This window comes from Populus trichocarpa, chromosome 15, assembly GCF_000002775.5.
Source record: "Populus trichocarpa isolate Nisqually-1 chromosome 15, P.trichocarpa_v4.1, whole genome shotgun sequence".
NCBI lineage: Eukaryota > Viridiplantae > Streptophyta > Magnoliopsida > Malpighiales > Salicaceae > Populus > Populus trichocarpa.
The window spans coordinates 14,975,326-14,990,502 of NC_037299.2; the positions used below are offsets into that span (position 1 = coordinate 14,975,326).

At 34.1% G+C, this 15,177-nt stretch overlaps 2 protein-coding genes across 7 annotated transcripts; one reads left to right on the forward strand and one right to left on the reverse strand.

Annotated features, from left to right (window-relative positions):
* The first annotated feature begins 1,007 nt into the window (after positions 1-1,007).
* Positions 1,008-6,911, forward strand: LOC7474050 (uncharacterized). Of its 2 annotated transcripts, XM_052447625.1 has the most exons (14): positions 1,008-1,166; positions 1,265-1,412; positions 1,484-1,602; positions 1,672-1,760; positions 1,862-2,015; positions 2,496-2,645; positions 2,718-2,825; positions 3,454-3,565; positions 4,283-4,429; positions 4,550-4,587; positions 4,676-4,768; positions 5,722-5,805; positions 6,295-6,435; positions 6,599-6,911. In XM_052447625.1, the coding sequence occupies exons 1-14, from the start codon at positions 1,098-1,100 to the stop codon at positions 6,722-6,724; spliced, it is 1,578 nt and encodes a 525-aa protein (XP_052303585.1). In that variant the 5' UTR covers positions 1,008-1,097; the 3' UTR covers positions 6,725-6,911. The 2 variants fall into 2 exon arrangements, with proteins under 2 accessions (XP_052303585.1, XP_052303586.1); XM_052447626.1 differs by lacking the exons at positions 5,722-5,805; positions 6,295-6,435; positions 6,599-6,911 and adding an exon at positions 4,925-5,530.
* Positions 6,912-7,052: 141 nt separating this feature from the next.
* LOC7454515 (uncharacterized) lies at positions 7,053-9,022 on the reverse strand. 5 transcript variants are annotated; one of them, XM_052447627.1, is made up of 4 exons: positions 8,797-9,022; positions 8,371-8,449; positions 7,850-7,904; positions 7,053-7,717 (listed from the first exon to the last, which is right to left on the reverse strand). In XM_052447627.1, exons 1-4 carry the CDS (start codon positions 8,868-8,870, stop codon positions 7,395-7,397), a joined length of 531 nt encoding a protein of 176 aa, XP_052303587.1. In that variant the 5' UTR covers positions 8,871-9,022; the 3' UTR covers positions 7,053-7,394. The 5 variants fall into 5 exon arrangements, 1 of the variants encoding a protein (XP_052303587.1); XR_002978212.2 differs by lacking the exon at positions 8,371-8,449; XR_008057497.1 differs by lacking the exon at positions 8,371-8,449 and having other exon boundaries at positions 7,850-8,108.
* Between the last annotated feature and the right edge of the window lie 6,155 nt (positions 9,023-15,177).

Genomic DNA, 15,177 nt, shown 5'->3' on the forward strand with positions numbered 1-15,177 from the left:
GAAAAGGGTATCTAATTTGCATAAAACTTAAGGTATGTAATTTGCAATGTTACTTTTAGTTAGAAGATGTGATATCAGACCTATTTTACTTCTTGTAACTCAAAAAATATTTATGCGTGGGTATCGGACATCGATGAGAGAAAGAAAAGCATGCAAGGGAAAGAAATAAAAAAGGCATGGATGGGGTATACTTGTCTGGGCCACGACCCGAACTTCATCGTGTTACAGTCTGGGGCCTCTGGGCCACTGCTCAAACAACAACAAGACGACAAGTGTTTTGTCATTTTTTTTGCTGGTAAAAATTGTGCACCATCTGATCAAACCTTACTTGTGAAATTACAAGAGAGTGGTTATTCTGTATTAACGATGAGATACTTATGCTATGAAATTTAACTAATTATAATTCTTATTTGAAAAATTTAACATTATATTCATATATACCACACTATTTTCGAATAAAATAACGCTTCTAAAAAAAAAAATCAAATAATCACAATTTTCAATATGTTTTATTCTTTTTAATATACCTTATCTCAAATTTTTATACTAAAATTAATGATTATGTCATTAAGTGCATTGTAAATGTTACTTTTAATATATATTACTGAAAATGTCCTCCCCAATCAATAAAAAAAATAGAAATAATATTTATTGGTGTTGAGAATGATATATTATTATAAGGTAAAAAACCAAGAATTTGTGTCATTTTTTATTAAAAAAAAGCTAATAAAATTCTCATATTTCTTGTGTTGTGCTTTTATATTTCACTCATCATATACTTAAAAATTATGATTGAAGCGGGTTTTTTGTTTTTTGTTTTTATTTTTATTGAAAAAATTCTTAAAAATTTCAATATTTTTCCCATATTATGATTAATTTACCATTACAATAAATACTTTCTATACATATAATTTTAGAGTAAATATTCAAATTAGGCATGTTTAATTTTTCAACAAAAAATAAATAAAAAATAAAAAGGGCCCAACCGGTGACCTCTTGATCTGCGCTCTGGCTCAATTATACGTACCCAAAAATCCTACTAAACCCTCCTCTATCTCCACAGCCAGAAGCCGAAGAAGCGAACCGAAACGACAACAATGGTGTCTCAATACGGCATCAAGTATGCCGTTCACATCATCACCAATCACTTCGGTCCTCTCGTCGCCGTAAGCAAAAACTCTCTCACTCACACTCTCTATCTTGCAATCTCTCTGAATCGATTTATAATATAAAATGGCGTTTGTTTTTTTGCAAACTCAAACAGAAAGTATGCGACTGCCTTCTCAAGAAAGGACCGTTACCGCTCCGTGAAATAGTCCGTTACACTGAGCTATCTGAGACTCTCGTCAGAAACTGCTTGCTCGTCTTGATCCAGCATAACTGCCTTCAACCTTTCCTCCTTGAAGAAGAAGGTAATTATTACCAAAACGGTGCCGTTTCTGTTAACATCGATTGTAATTTATTTATTTTTTTAAATAATTAGGTGGATTTGGAGAAGTAAATAAAGTGAGTTCGCTGTACATGGTGCTATTCGATAATGTATTGCATCGCGTTAGGTTTTCCAAGTTTATGGCTATTGTTTCGCAGGAATTCGATAAGCTGGTTAGTTTTTTTTTTAAGTTTTGATTTGTGATTTTTTTGGAGGTTAGGTTAAATTATGGATTTGTTTAGTGTGTAGATTTGATTGAAACATTGCTTCAACACGGGAGGCTTTCGTCAGAGCAAATTTTTGATGGATTTAGGGACAGTACAGAAGGCAAGTCTCGAATAACTTAGCTAACTGCGGTTCTTAATGGTTTTCAGAGTTGAATTTTGGTTCTAGTGTTTTTAATGCTTGGTTTTTGTTTGAAACTTTAGGGAGTAGTAGTGGAGGTATGGAGGCTTTACAAGAAAATATGCATAAGCTTGTGATGGCACGATATGTTGAAAGGTGTCCTATCTCAGAACCATTTCTTGCATTACCGAGTGAAGAAGAAGCTGCTCCTGTGAGGAGGCGAGGTGCTAAATCAGCCAAGGTTATAGCTTTTTTTTTAGTGTGAATTTATAGGCGGCTTCTTATTTGTTACATAGAGTTGGCAATTGCAGCCTGCTATTTATGTATGTCTAAGAACGTGGCCAGCAAAGAGACCGTCCTATGAGCTGTGGAGTGGAAAGCTTTACATACTTTCACGTGGGAAAATCAAAACAGATGACAAACTAATAGAGGGAAATTCTGGATTTTCTTTGACTTGCGCTGAATTATAAGTTATGCCATTGCTGTATTTGTCTCTTCACGAGAAATGATGAGAAGGACAAGAACTATGCAATTATTGATTTAACAATCAGTCACCTTAGAGGTTTCAATGAATGCCACTTTTGGATAATGAATGACTAGAGAACTTGATGTTTGATTATTCTGACTTATCCTTCTTGAATAGACTTGTGCAATGCAAAATTTGAATTCTGCTTTTTAAACCTGATTCCTATACATTAACAAGTTTCCATGATACTTACAGGCATTTTTAGAGCCAGAAACCCTAGAACAACGTGTTCTTGTAGCAGCAGTGCCTCCAGAAGGAATGAGATTTTCATTTGAATTAAATCCTGAGATAGGTGCCGACAGAGATAAAGTTGAGAATAACTCCTCTAGCAATATTGGAGATAAGGTTAGTATATGAATTGTTATGTTGAGTTAAGAGGTTTATTAATGTGCTAATCTTTTATTGTTGCATGCATAGCGCAAGCTTGATGCTTTGGAGTCCGATATTGATGGTGGGGTTGCGGACAAACAAGTAGCTCTTTGGCGTGTCAATTTTGAGGAATTTATTCGCCGGCTTAGGCATAAGGTTTGCTTTGACTTACAATCTTCATCTTAACTGTGCCAATACTTGTATACAAATATGTTTCTCTTAGATTAACATTGAAAAAAAATTACCAAATTGTCTTCATACTTGCTCTGTGCTTGTGTATTCTGATCAAGAGAAAACTTATGGTCCCAAAGTGTAAAATTGAAAAAAAAAACTTAGATCTCTTTCTTACTGAATTAACTCTCCCACAACATTCCTTGAGGAAGGTTGGTGGAATGAGATATAAACACAAGATGTTCAAACGGTCAGACAAAATCTGTCACGTCATGCATGCATGGCTATTTTCCATTTCTTTTCTGAGGGGCAGGTTGACTTGGGGGTGCCACATGTTCACTATTTGAAATTTAGGATGTTTCTTGCACAGAAAGAGAAAATCCAAGGTGCTCAATTAAAAACTGTTAAAATGTTGTTTGTTTTACTTTATCCTCTGTGATGTCCTTTTCATTCCATATCTGTTTCGACTTTTATGACACTGTGATGGGCTTCTGTTTGATACCAATTACAATCATCATGCAAATGAAAGCTATTAGGCTCATTCCTCTGATTTTCTTATATGCTCCCTGCATATTTTGGTTCAAATGATGCTACTGTTCTATTTTTCTTCTAGATTTGTATTGAGACTGTGAGAACACGGCTGGATGATGAAGCTGCCACTGTCTTCACTGCAATGCTGGATGCATCAAGGAGTGAGGAAAAGAAAATAAAAACAGCAAGCTCAGGTGATGAGATTCTAAGATGATTGTGTAAATTGCTTTTAACACATTGCATCATCAGATATTTTTCAATATGTATGATCCCAAAAAAATAAGAAGAAGATTTAACACAGCATCCGTGGAGGAATTGATGACTGCCACCCCCCGCCTCTCTGTCTACATATATGTTTGTGTGTGTTGATGAATGGAAAATTACAAACTGATGGTTTGGCTTTCTAAGTGTGTTAAGTGGTAGAGAGGAAACATTATTTGTGCTGCCTAAATGATGTGGGCAGAGGCTGAGGTCCATCGACCGCAGCTCAGTGTTTTTCATGTAGCACAAGCATCTTGACAGAGCCAGCCAAAATAGAATATTAGATCCTTGTAGCTTAACTTTCTGTCCCAGAAAAAAAAAAAAGAATATAAAGAAGGTGGCAGGGAAAGAAATCATCCAACTAGTGGGGTATCTTTCTGACTGGATTTTCAATGGGATATATAAGTGAAGGCACTCATGTCATGAATGAAATTAAAATTGTAATTTCTTCATTTTTATCCTACATCATATGCTTCTTATGCCCTTTGCTTTCTTTATTGTGATGAGAAACATTTCAACTAATGAAAATAGACACAATGCAGTAAATGGATTGTCAGGAAAAAAGACACAGGAAATTAATCCCTTTCCTCTAACCATTTTTCATGCAACTCTCTTACCCATTTGCTTTTATGATGTATTGTGTCTTGCAGTTCCTTTATCAGAAAATTCCATTTATGCAGAGGTGATTAAGAGCGAAAAGGGCCGTAATATGACCTTAGATTATGTTATATCTGTCCTTGTCGGGTTGAGTTCTTCTCCACCATTTGTAAGGGTGGTTGACAATTCATACAGTATAGGTATAATTTATCTCCTTTTCAACTCCGTTTCATTTCATTTTGAAACATAAAACTAGTTTCTTTTTGGATGAATTTCTATCCTTCATCTTGGTTTTTAGTGACTTATTTGTACTTGTACAGATTTCAAACATACCATCGAAGTAGCTCAAACTGACGAGGTCTGTTCACCTGTGATCCTTTTGAAATATTAGAATTCAATGCTTCCTTTGTTGAAGTAGGTGTCTAATTACATTTTCTACTCTGCAGGTGGAGTCAATTGTGTATAAAAAATATGGCAAGGATGCTTATAGAATGTTCAGGTTACTTTCAAAGGCTGGTTGCTTACTTGAGACTGATAAGGTGATAAGTTTGAATAAATGGATATGTTCTCAGTTCCATTGCAATAGTCATATGATGGAAACCACGGCTTTCTTTCTTGGTTTACAGTGTAGATGAATAATCTTGAAATTGAGAATTATCTATATGTTATTTCTTTCCTGTGAATTTATTATTTAGGTGTACTATGGTCATGTATTGAGGAGAAGCAGATCTCTCTGTAAATTTGAGGAAATGGGTTATCTAGCTCTACAGAAGGTTTAGTGAGTGCTCTTCCTACATTGCTCAATGCTTAGGTTTCAGTCACACCCCACACTCTTGTTGGGGCTGGGTTGACAACCTTAGCACTTTAGGACCTGCAAACATAGGGGTCTGGAAAGCCATTCTGCAGCAATTGGCTCCTGGAGCTACACGAAAACCATCCCATTTGTGTTCTGCTGTCAGCATGGCCAAGCACACTCTCTTCATCTTTCAATCTCAACTGTAGAGTGTTGAGGCCCATGTCTCCGCATAGCATTATTTGTTTTTAGGATTTGCACAAAGGTTAATGTAGGTTAATAGGCTATTTTCTTTTGGTTCTTCTAGAGCTGCTTTTAGAGATCACATTCTAATTAAGAATATCAGCATGCTGTTAGTAGAAAACTTAAACTAAATGAGCCGTATTTCTTTTCCTCTTATTTGTATATAACCATATATTTGAAATGAGGTTAAATGTCTCTGTAGGCTGAAGTTTGCAATACTATAGTACAAAAATCTTGCAACAGGAATATTTTGAGCTTCACTTTTTCCCATGCTTCAGACAATTTAATGTCTCTGTAGGTTGAAGTTTGCAAGAATCTAGTCCAAAAATCACTACTTTTAATCTACAAAACAACAATATTTTTCTCCTTTTGTTTTTCTCTTTTTCATTAGTTTGAATTTTTTTGGATGATGTGTTCGGTTTATCATTTACTCCAGTTTTGTTATCATTTCTCTAGATTTCAGATTCAATATTCCTTGAAAAGAAGGAAACAGCCAACATCCTTTCTAAGATGTGGCAGGGCGACTACTTGCAGATGGAGGTAAATGAATTTTACATGTTTGTCCTTTTGCTTAGCAAATGAAGGTATCATATTTTGTTGGAACTGAAATTTTGTTTTGCCTGTTCTTTGACGAGTGTATTCTCTTTGCTAAACTGTCTACTTAAAAAGGTTTAAATTACAAAAAACCTGTGAAGTATCACGAAATTATGATGACACCCAAAAGCTTGAAGATATTAGAAAACCACCCCGAAGTTTAATTGAATATTACAAAAACTCCCTTCTGTATACAAAATACCTGTAAGTATTTTTGAATTATTCCCCTTAACATTAAAGGTGTTTGGGGAGCAAAAGGTGGCTTTTGTAATTTTTTGAAAAATTTGGGTGGTCACTGTAATCTCATGATATCTTAGGGGGGTTATTGTAATTTATGCAAAAAAAAGGGGTTTAAAAGATTTGGACTTTGAGCTTGTAACTAGTTTATAATGGTGATCATTTGGGTTTAAATGTTGATGATCATTTATAATGCAGAAATTAATCGCCGGACCAACACAATTCTTGTTGTGGAAAGTAAATATGATAAACCTAAGGGAACGCGTATTGGATGATATGTTCCATGCGGCCTTAAACTTGAGTCTTCGAGTGGCATACGAGCTAGAACAACAAAAGGAGGTTTGAGAACTACCTTTATTTGCCCCATTTTCCTCTTTGACTGAAATGCACTTGTAGACGTGTCGACTAACAATGCCTCTCTTCTTTCCCCTTCCTTTTCAATTAAAGCTTCAACCTTTTTTCTCATTCGTATTAATCACGTTGATCCGGCGAATTCTTTCAGATTTTACATCTCGGAGTTGATGGGCCAATGAAAGAGAAGTATGAGAAACTTAAAAAAGTTAGATTTCTCCTGGAATCCTCAAGGATGAAGCTTGACGATGCTATAATGATTTTCCATGATTTCTAAATGCATCTTGTGAGTGTAAAAATATGTTTTCATATCTTAAGATAAATTATTTTGTTTTCTTTCTCCTTGACAATGTCAAGATCATTGAATTCCATCTCTTTTGCCCACACAATTTTGGCTTGCTAATTGCAGACAACGAAAAGAGTTGTTGAATTTATAAAGTAAATTGAAGTGGTTGCTTTCGAAATTTACCATCTTTTATCTTTTTACCTTTTCAAGCTGTTCGAACCCTGTGATTCTCCCCCCGCAGAAATAAAAATCGACAAGAAGATCCTCTGTATCGTTCATGGATCCCCGAAGAAGGCTCATAAGGTTGCCAAATGCTGAATAATGGAAAACTGAGGTGCATCTCTTGGCATTAAAACAAAGCCAGGCTTTACAGTGATTCGCAAAAGAAGCCTAAATATAAAATTGTTAAAGGATCTATCGCTCCCCTATTTCTGCAAGAGCATGAAACTCAGCAAGTCTCAGTAGCAATGTGATGAAAATACTCACGGTAAAGACCGGTTTCTACCCATCTCAATTAGCAAAATAAACTGGTCTGCTCTGTGTATATGTTGTACTTGCATCATTAATGGTGGCTTCTCTCATCAAAATTTTCTATTCTACTGTGCAAAATGGCTACAATCATCTCTTAAGATAAATGGCTTCGCTATGTTACTTATGTGCCCTAGTTGCAATGGGAACCACCAGCTGCTGGCTTCTTGAGGGTATTTCTGTGCGATTCCTTTGTCACCCCGTAATAATTTGGTCTACTACCTGCCCATGTAATGAATTTCCAACCATAAACTGACCCACCGACAACATAGCTTCCTCGGATCTTCAGGCCATCATCTAACTTCATCTGCGAGGTGATTGTTTCTGCAGATATATGCGAGGGCTGTTGTATTCCCCCATCCCGGTGTCTATCTGGTAATTGTCTCCCTCCCACATTCTTCCCAAGCCCCGCCGCTGTGGTCATCTGGTTGTATAAATCCATCATGAGCTTCGATTCTGAAAATTGAATATCAAATCAATTACCAAGCATACGCTTCAAAAACTTACAGGTATGAGAAAAAGCATCTGGCTATTATATATCAGATAAAGAAGGAACAACATCAATCAAGACAAGCAGAAAGGACTCACGTGATCGAAGTTCATGAGCTGCTTTGCAATCCCGAAAATCAGGTGTCTGGAGAACCTAAGGTAGAGAACCACAAAAAGATAGAAAACAAGGATGATGTTTAAAAATAAAAAAAGGCTGATAGCTTTTTTGTGCGCATCTTTACATGATTCGACCATTTGGCAATATCTCAACAGCCTAATGTATCATACCAGCATTTTGCATCAAAGAGTGAAACAACCTCAAGAGCGTGTAGTAAAATTGCTTAGACATTGATTAGCCCTACATGTATAAACCATGTAGAAACGAAGATGTATTATTTTCTCAATTTGAACCGCTAATGCATCGATACCATTAACGTTTTCCTAAAATACTTTGGCATCAATTTGAGACAATAATGTGAGAATTTATCAGACCAAGTCAGTACAGTCAGACAATAAACAGGCAGTCGCAAATGATGAGGGTGTCCTGACTATAAAATTCATGATCAGCTCTACGAACTCAAACCAGTAAAACCAACAACATAAAACACATTGACACCTACCTCAAACCGAAACCCCAGCAACACAAATCCTAATATCCGTTTTTTGGTATAACTTCCGGCCTCTGGAACCCCTTCACAACTAGAAACAACCCACTTTTAATGAGTCTGCCCTAAAATCCCTGATTAATATGCCACTAATAACTGCACTTTAATTCTTTCCTTCAATGGACCAGGATTTACACAAAAATCCAACGCAAAACACCCATGATAGGAATTAAATGCACAGCTTAATTAAAAAAAAAAAGCAACACATTATGTTTCCTGGATTGTTTTCTCACCAAGAAAACAACAAAAAGTCAAAGCTTGGACAGAACACCGACTAAAAAACAAAACCCACAAAAGCTATAAGGAAAACAAAACAAACCCACTAAAAAATCCACCAAAATCTTGTAAAAAACACGGCCAAAACACATGAAGAGACAGTACCTGAAAGACTTTGGGGCGAAGTTGTTGAACAGCAGCTCGTATCTTGAACTAAGAGGAGTTAGTGAGGTCCACATGACTTAGCTTCCTCTTGCTGGAGTGAGTCTGAGGAGGTGGTGGTGGGTCTTTAGGTACGGTGTCACTTGCGTTGCTCTTTGCGTCTTCCATTGATAATACAAAGAGAGAGACCGTCCACTTTTGGACAGCCAAGTTTAAAAAAAAAAAGAAAAAAAAAGAGACCGTCCAAAGCCAAAAAAAAAAAAAACAAAAAGCCATTCTTTTTAACCACTTTTGGCTACTCAATTAGCTTGGGCCACTCTGGGGTCAGTTCTCTTGGAGATTGAAATCAGTATTATTAAGCCCGATCCAATTTACGATGAAGCGAGGTGGATGTTAAAGCTGTAACTAGCGTGTGCGTGTATAATTAAGAATTAAGAAAATAATTCTTGAATGAGTGATATAAATCTTATTGTTTTTTGATGGGATACAGTGTTATTTTCTCTTTTCTTTTTCTGTTTACTTTCTCCAATGTTGTAAGTATTTTGTAGTTATAATTTTAATTAGTATTATAAAATTTTCATGAAATTACTATATCATTGTATTAATAAAATAATCATGGTTATAAGTCAACCCAACTCAAGATCTAAATTACAAGTCAGGTGAATTAATTTCAGATTATCATGTTAATTTGTTATGCCGAGTGAGTCCTACACCCAGGGACAGGGATAAACCTGCTAAATTATTTTTATTATTAAAGTTGATAAAATTACCCATTTCAATAGATACCCCCCCCCCCTTCCCACATATATTTGTAACAAAACTATTATTTATTTTCATTATTTATATTTATGGTAAAATTCAACATTTATATGAATTTGATATTTGTTATTTATTGGATATTATATACCAAATGTTAATTGTAAATATAATAAAAGTTTTATTAATGTGGGATCCCCGAACTTGACGATGAAAGATTTCTCTTAATATCTTCCCGAAACGATTGAAAGGGGGGCGAGATGTGTATCAAACTTTTAGTCGGTTTGATTTTATTTTTTTCTAAAATTGTTTGGAATACTGTTTAAAATTATTGGATTTACTTCTGATATTATTATCGATCTCACGTTTATTTCGAATATATGAAAAGATTGTGAGAAAAAATCTTCTAAAAATACTGGTCTTGATTTGAATGTATAGCCTAATTAAGATGTATTAGGAAAACAAATTGAAGTTAAAAGATCATATATAATACTACTAAAGGGAGCTTAATTAGTTAATTATAACGAGGACGTGAAGTAATTAATTAACAGGAGTATATATTAATTATTAATAAAATGTTGGTGCATGGTTAAATGCTGTAGCAGAGTCATGTCACATTGATCACATGTAGTGGAGGCAAATACCATGTGCATGATGATCTATGCCAAATCTTACAGTACTGAAAGTGAAGGTTTGAATAAGGAATTAAGCCACTTGTTTCTTGACTTTTATGTGGCCGGCCGGCCCCCAGCTAGTGTGTTTGAATTCTTTCTTTCTTTCTTTCTTTTTTACTTTTTTGACAATAAGTTTGCGTTTGGGTTTAGCTTATGAAAATCATGGTTTGGCTCTCAAGTTCTATGAAAATTAACCATGCACGACGACGAAGGAATGGCCAGGAAATTGCGATGAACTTATTCAATATTAATTTGAAGGGAAAAGAAGAGATAGAGTACGTAGAATGGTCATGACTAGCTCAACAAATTAATTAAAAACAAATGAAAATGGAAGCTAGCTAGCTGTTCGTTTGCCTTAATTTGTAATTTGTTGTTAATTAGCAAATTAAGTCTTGGTATGTTCTTCCTTTCCCGCTCCTAATCAAAAAGCTAGTAAACTTTTGCGGCTAGGAGAGCTGCTGCTGTGATCACATGGTAAATAAACCCTAAATTAATTAATAGAAAACACACATATTGTAATGCCACAACACTTACTTCAATTAAAAAATAGCCTTATTCATTCATTATACGCAACTATATATGAGAAGATTTTATTTACTTATTTTCAAGAGTTAATTTTGAATAAAAAAACACAAGTCGTGAGAACCATGCATGAAAATTAATAAAATCTACAAAATATCTTCGCATGTATTTTTTCTCACTTTGTGTGTGCGTCTCTCTCTCTCTCTCTCTCTCTCTCTATATATATATATATATATATATATATATATATATATATATATATATATATTACAAAGTGATTTGAACGTGTTGTGAAAACCAACGAGTTGAGCTCCACATGTATGAGTCATCATTACCAATGTTGTGTGATATCATATCATCATGACAACGTCAAACAACGAATGATTTCATCGATGAGGATGCAGCATAGCACGAAGGAGAGAGAACGCTGGAGATCATGTGTCGTGACCGTCCATCTATATATGCATACAAAAAAAGAAGAAGAAAAAGGCCACAATTTCCACGACTCATGCCATATATATACGCTGTGGAGCAAACAAGGATGAAAAAGTAGAATTGATAGTGTGCGAAAGTGCTTGAGCGTGAATTAATGGAAGTGATGGATGCAGGCAAGTCTCTTAGGTGACTTAGGCCTAACTTTTTGTTAGGTACATTTGAATATATAGACGACACGGTTCGAATTTTACACACGGCTGCATGCTGCTTCTAAGGGCCTTCTTCGTGCATCTCTGCATCTGTATATCTTATCTTTTAATTTAATTAATTACCACGTCATAATCCATACATATTGTGTCGAATCTAAATTAACGAAGGATCTCGAGCAAGACAATATATTATTAAGTAGTTTACATCATCTGACACCTTGCTAACCTCAGACCAAAGTACAAGATTAGTTAGTTTAGAATATTTGATAGTTTGCTTATAACCCGAAACCTAAGTACATCACACCTAGCTTGCTAGCCTCGAGCTTTTTAAGTACAGGAAGCTGACCGATTGAGGATATATACTATGATTATTGAATTTAATAATTTGTTGAATTAATTTTGATGTAAAAAAAGATATGGCCGGAAAGTCAACAAGAACGAGAATCCTTGAATAATATATAAGTAAATATATTTATATGCTACAGTAGTAGTCGGTTGACTGAGATTAGATTTGATCAGTTAAAGCCGTTAAATTGGGAGTTGCTGCCCTGATCTGATATTATTATCATAGATATTGTCAATGTAGTGCGCACCGACCATCGTTGCTAGCTACTACCTTAGGACAGCGGGATTGGACTCTCCCCTTAATTCCCTTCTTAAAATATATTTTACAGTATTAATTAATTATTAATCACATACAGACTCGGTTTTTTTTCTTAATGTCAAATGTCAAGTACTGAATTAAGCTCACCTAACGCCTCCAGAGAATGGGTTTTTATATTATATATTAATACAGTGTATTAATTACAAAATAGTTATTTAAGAGATAATTCTTGAATGGTTCTTTATTGAGAAATAAAATAATTGTCTTACAAATGAAATTAGAGGAAATAGAAAGAAACATAATATACAGAAAAGAACAACTAAATTAGTGATCAAAACATGTCTAGAATACCATATATACGTATTATAAATGAGATCGTTACTAGTTTAATTTTACATACACTAATTTTTAAATTAATGCATTTATTTATGGTATTTGTTATATGTTTAAAGTAAGATTAATATGTTCACAAATAAAAAATAATTGTGATCACAACCCGATTGTTTTTATGTCTAGAACAATGTTCGTGTGCGTTTTAAAAATACATTTAACTTGAAAAAGATATCAAATTGATGTTTTTTTTAGTATTTTTGACATGATAGTATCAAAAATATATAAAAAACTATTTTAATATATCTTCAAGCAAAAAACCACTTCTAACTGTGGGAAGTATTTGAATGTGTTTTTTTTTTTAATTTTATAATAATAATTGTAGTATATATGTCCAGGGCTTGATTTTCAAAATAAAAGAAGAAACAAGAGATAAAGTTAGTTACAAGAACACCATGGACACACGTTATGAATCAAAGTCTACATTTGATTTCAAAAACACTTTTAAGATTCACGTTTGCAATGTGAACCTCAACGGAAGGAGAAAGAGAAGAAGAAGCCTCTGGTTTCTTATATTAAATTTGAGTATTCACCATGGAATATGTTTGCAATATTATCTTGATTTTTTTTTAGAATTAAAATCTTATTTTTTTTAACGATCATTCAGGTTGACTTTGGACCCACTAAGTTAATTAGAACATGTTAAGACAACTCTTATATGATTTAATATTAAACCTGGACTAAATAAAAAATCGGATTGGAAGGTTTCAAAGTTGACATGCTAACATAGATTTAATAATAATATCAAATAATTTTTATTTAAATTTTTTTTTACATAATGTTTTTTTATCCAACAAACAATGTAACGTTTTAAACTAAAAACTAGTTAGAGTTCTACATCAAGCAAGAAAATGTGGCATTTTTTGTTTTGTCCCTTTGTATGTATATTTGTCTGTTTTAGACTATTGTAGCTTTTGATGGCCCTATGATTCCACCAAGGAACAACAAATTAGGATTTGTGGATGTCGATTATTATGGCTCGTAATCTCATTTTAAATTAAATTAAAATAAATAACAACATACAAACAAATAAGCCGCTATTTCTTTTTCATGTTTGAAAACAGCAACACGAGGAGGAACTGTACTATTAATTAAAAAACACCATATTATCAAATTAATACACACCGCCGCGTCTTTGCAACTGGAATATGTATACACCTACGTACGTACGTACCATGATGTCTATACTAATTGTTCAAATATTAGGCTCTAACACAAAGTTAAGTCGTATATATGTAATCACTATATATATATATATCTCCTAGCTACTTATCATCATCATATAAGCGAGAAGACAGATTTGACAAGATGAACATGAAATTAACAAAATTAATGTTTTAAATGTCTATACTAATTGTTTTCCATTAGATTGTAATTAATTATTAATTATTGTGACCCAAAGTGATTACCAGCCTACGTACGACATCTTTATTGACCCCCACCAATGCTTCCCTCCTATTGGTATCCTCTCCCATCAAAGCTGAAAAAAGGATGGATGAAATTAAAATCACATCCGTTTGCCCCATGAGGAAATGGAAGATCATATTGGTCTAAGCATCAATTTCTTTGTCCCCTAATAATAATAATTATTGTAGAAATTAGGCAAGCTGATGGTTATTTGCTGTACAATTAACTCAATTATTAATAATTAATTGATCGATATCCAATTGGTTTCTTCAATGAAAACAATCATCCAATGCTCTTGGATTACATAATTACATAAAAAGTAAAAAGCAGCAAACCTCCCCCCCCCTGTCGTCTTAATCAATCCCTCTAATTTATTCTTGATGTAAGCGGGATTTCTTCGCACGTCGTTTGAAACTAAAGCTTCTCATGCGTATGCACATCATCAGTCCTTGCACCCGCCCCCTTTCTTTCTTTTTAATGATCACTTTACCATCTTAAACAACTAGCATGCACTACTGCAGTTATAAATTGTTCTTTCTTTCCTATGTATGGCAGTCGATGAAACCTTGCATTAGAACTACTTGAGAGCCAAAAAGATATACAGAGACTTTCAAGAGACTAACAACACAGAAGAAGGAAATTTGGTTAAAACCAACCCAAGAGCTCCCCATGCCTACAGTCGATTGATACTCTGCTTAGCAACATCGATCACTCGTAGCCGATTAATCATTATTATTATTATTATTATTATTATTATTTTGTTAGAAAATCATACAAGTATAAGAAGATAAAGTGATATATATATATAAAAGACGGGGAAATGGACATCTATCCATCACAATGCTTAAATCTTTTGAACGAAACTACTTCTATATAGAGCTTCAAAAAGACTCAACAATCGAATAATTGAAAACCTTAAGAAATTAAGCAACTGAGGTGGCATGGCAAGAATTTGGAGTTGACTTCTTGCTCAAAACTATGAAGAATTCGGCTCGTGGTAATGAACAGTGGGAGAAGACGAAGAGGCTTTTTAGCTGCGAAAGCTATGTCGACTTGGTTTTGGCTCGTTGGTGGAGGATTAATTAAAGATATTCTGACTCAGGATTTTCAGCTTAAAAAACTGAGAGTCTGTTCTATATATTGACTTTCTATTTTTATGTTTTTAAAATTTGTAATTGGTTGACAAATCTGCTGGGGATGCGCATGGCATAGGTATTTATGTTCACATGGAGCGATCGAGCTACTCCAAATTAATTAATCATAATATATAAAGATCCCCAGTTAATCACTGCTAATTATCACAACTAATTACAACGCTCGCCATGAAAATTATCTTCAAGAATAAAAACACTTTAATTAATGATTGTTTAAAATCTTAGTTTCTCAT

What these genes read in the sequence shown, in the direction of transcription:
- LOC7454515 (XM_052447627.1), bottom strand. Translation starts at nt 8,870, where the DNA reads ATGTGGACCTCACTAACTCCTCTTAGTTCAAGATACGAGCTGCTGTTC. An exon ending in TTCGCCCCAAAGTCTTTCAG is followed by an intron (nt 8,450 to 8,796) that starts GTACTGTCTCTT and finishes GGTTGTTTCTAG; the next exon opens with TTGTGAAGGGGTTCCAGAGG. An exon ending in AGCTCATGAACTTCGATCAC is followed by an intron (nt 7,718 to 7,849) that starts GTGAGTCCTTTC and finishes TTCAATTTTCAG; the next exon opens with AATCGAAGCTCATGATGGAT.
- LOC7474050 (XM_052447625.1), top strand. Translation starts at nt 1,098, where the DNA reads ATGGTGTCTCAATACGGCATCAAGTATGCCGTTCACATCATCACCAAT. An exon ending in CGCAGGAATTCGATAAGCTG is followed by an intron (nt 1,603 to 1,671) that starts GTTAGTTTTTTT and finishes GGATTTGTTTAG; the next exon opens with TGTGTAGATTTGATTGAAAC. An exon ending in TTCGCCGGCTTAGGCATAAG is followed by an intron (nt 2,826 to 3,453) that starts GTTTGCTTTGAC and finishes TTTTTCTTCTAG; the next exon opens with ATTTGTATTGAGACTGTGAG.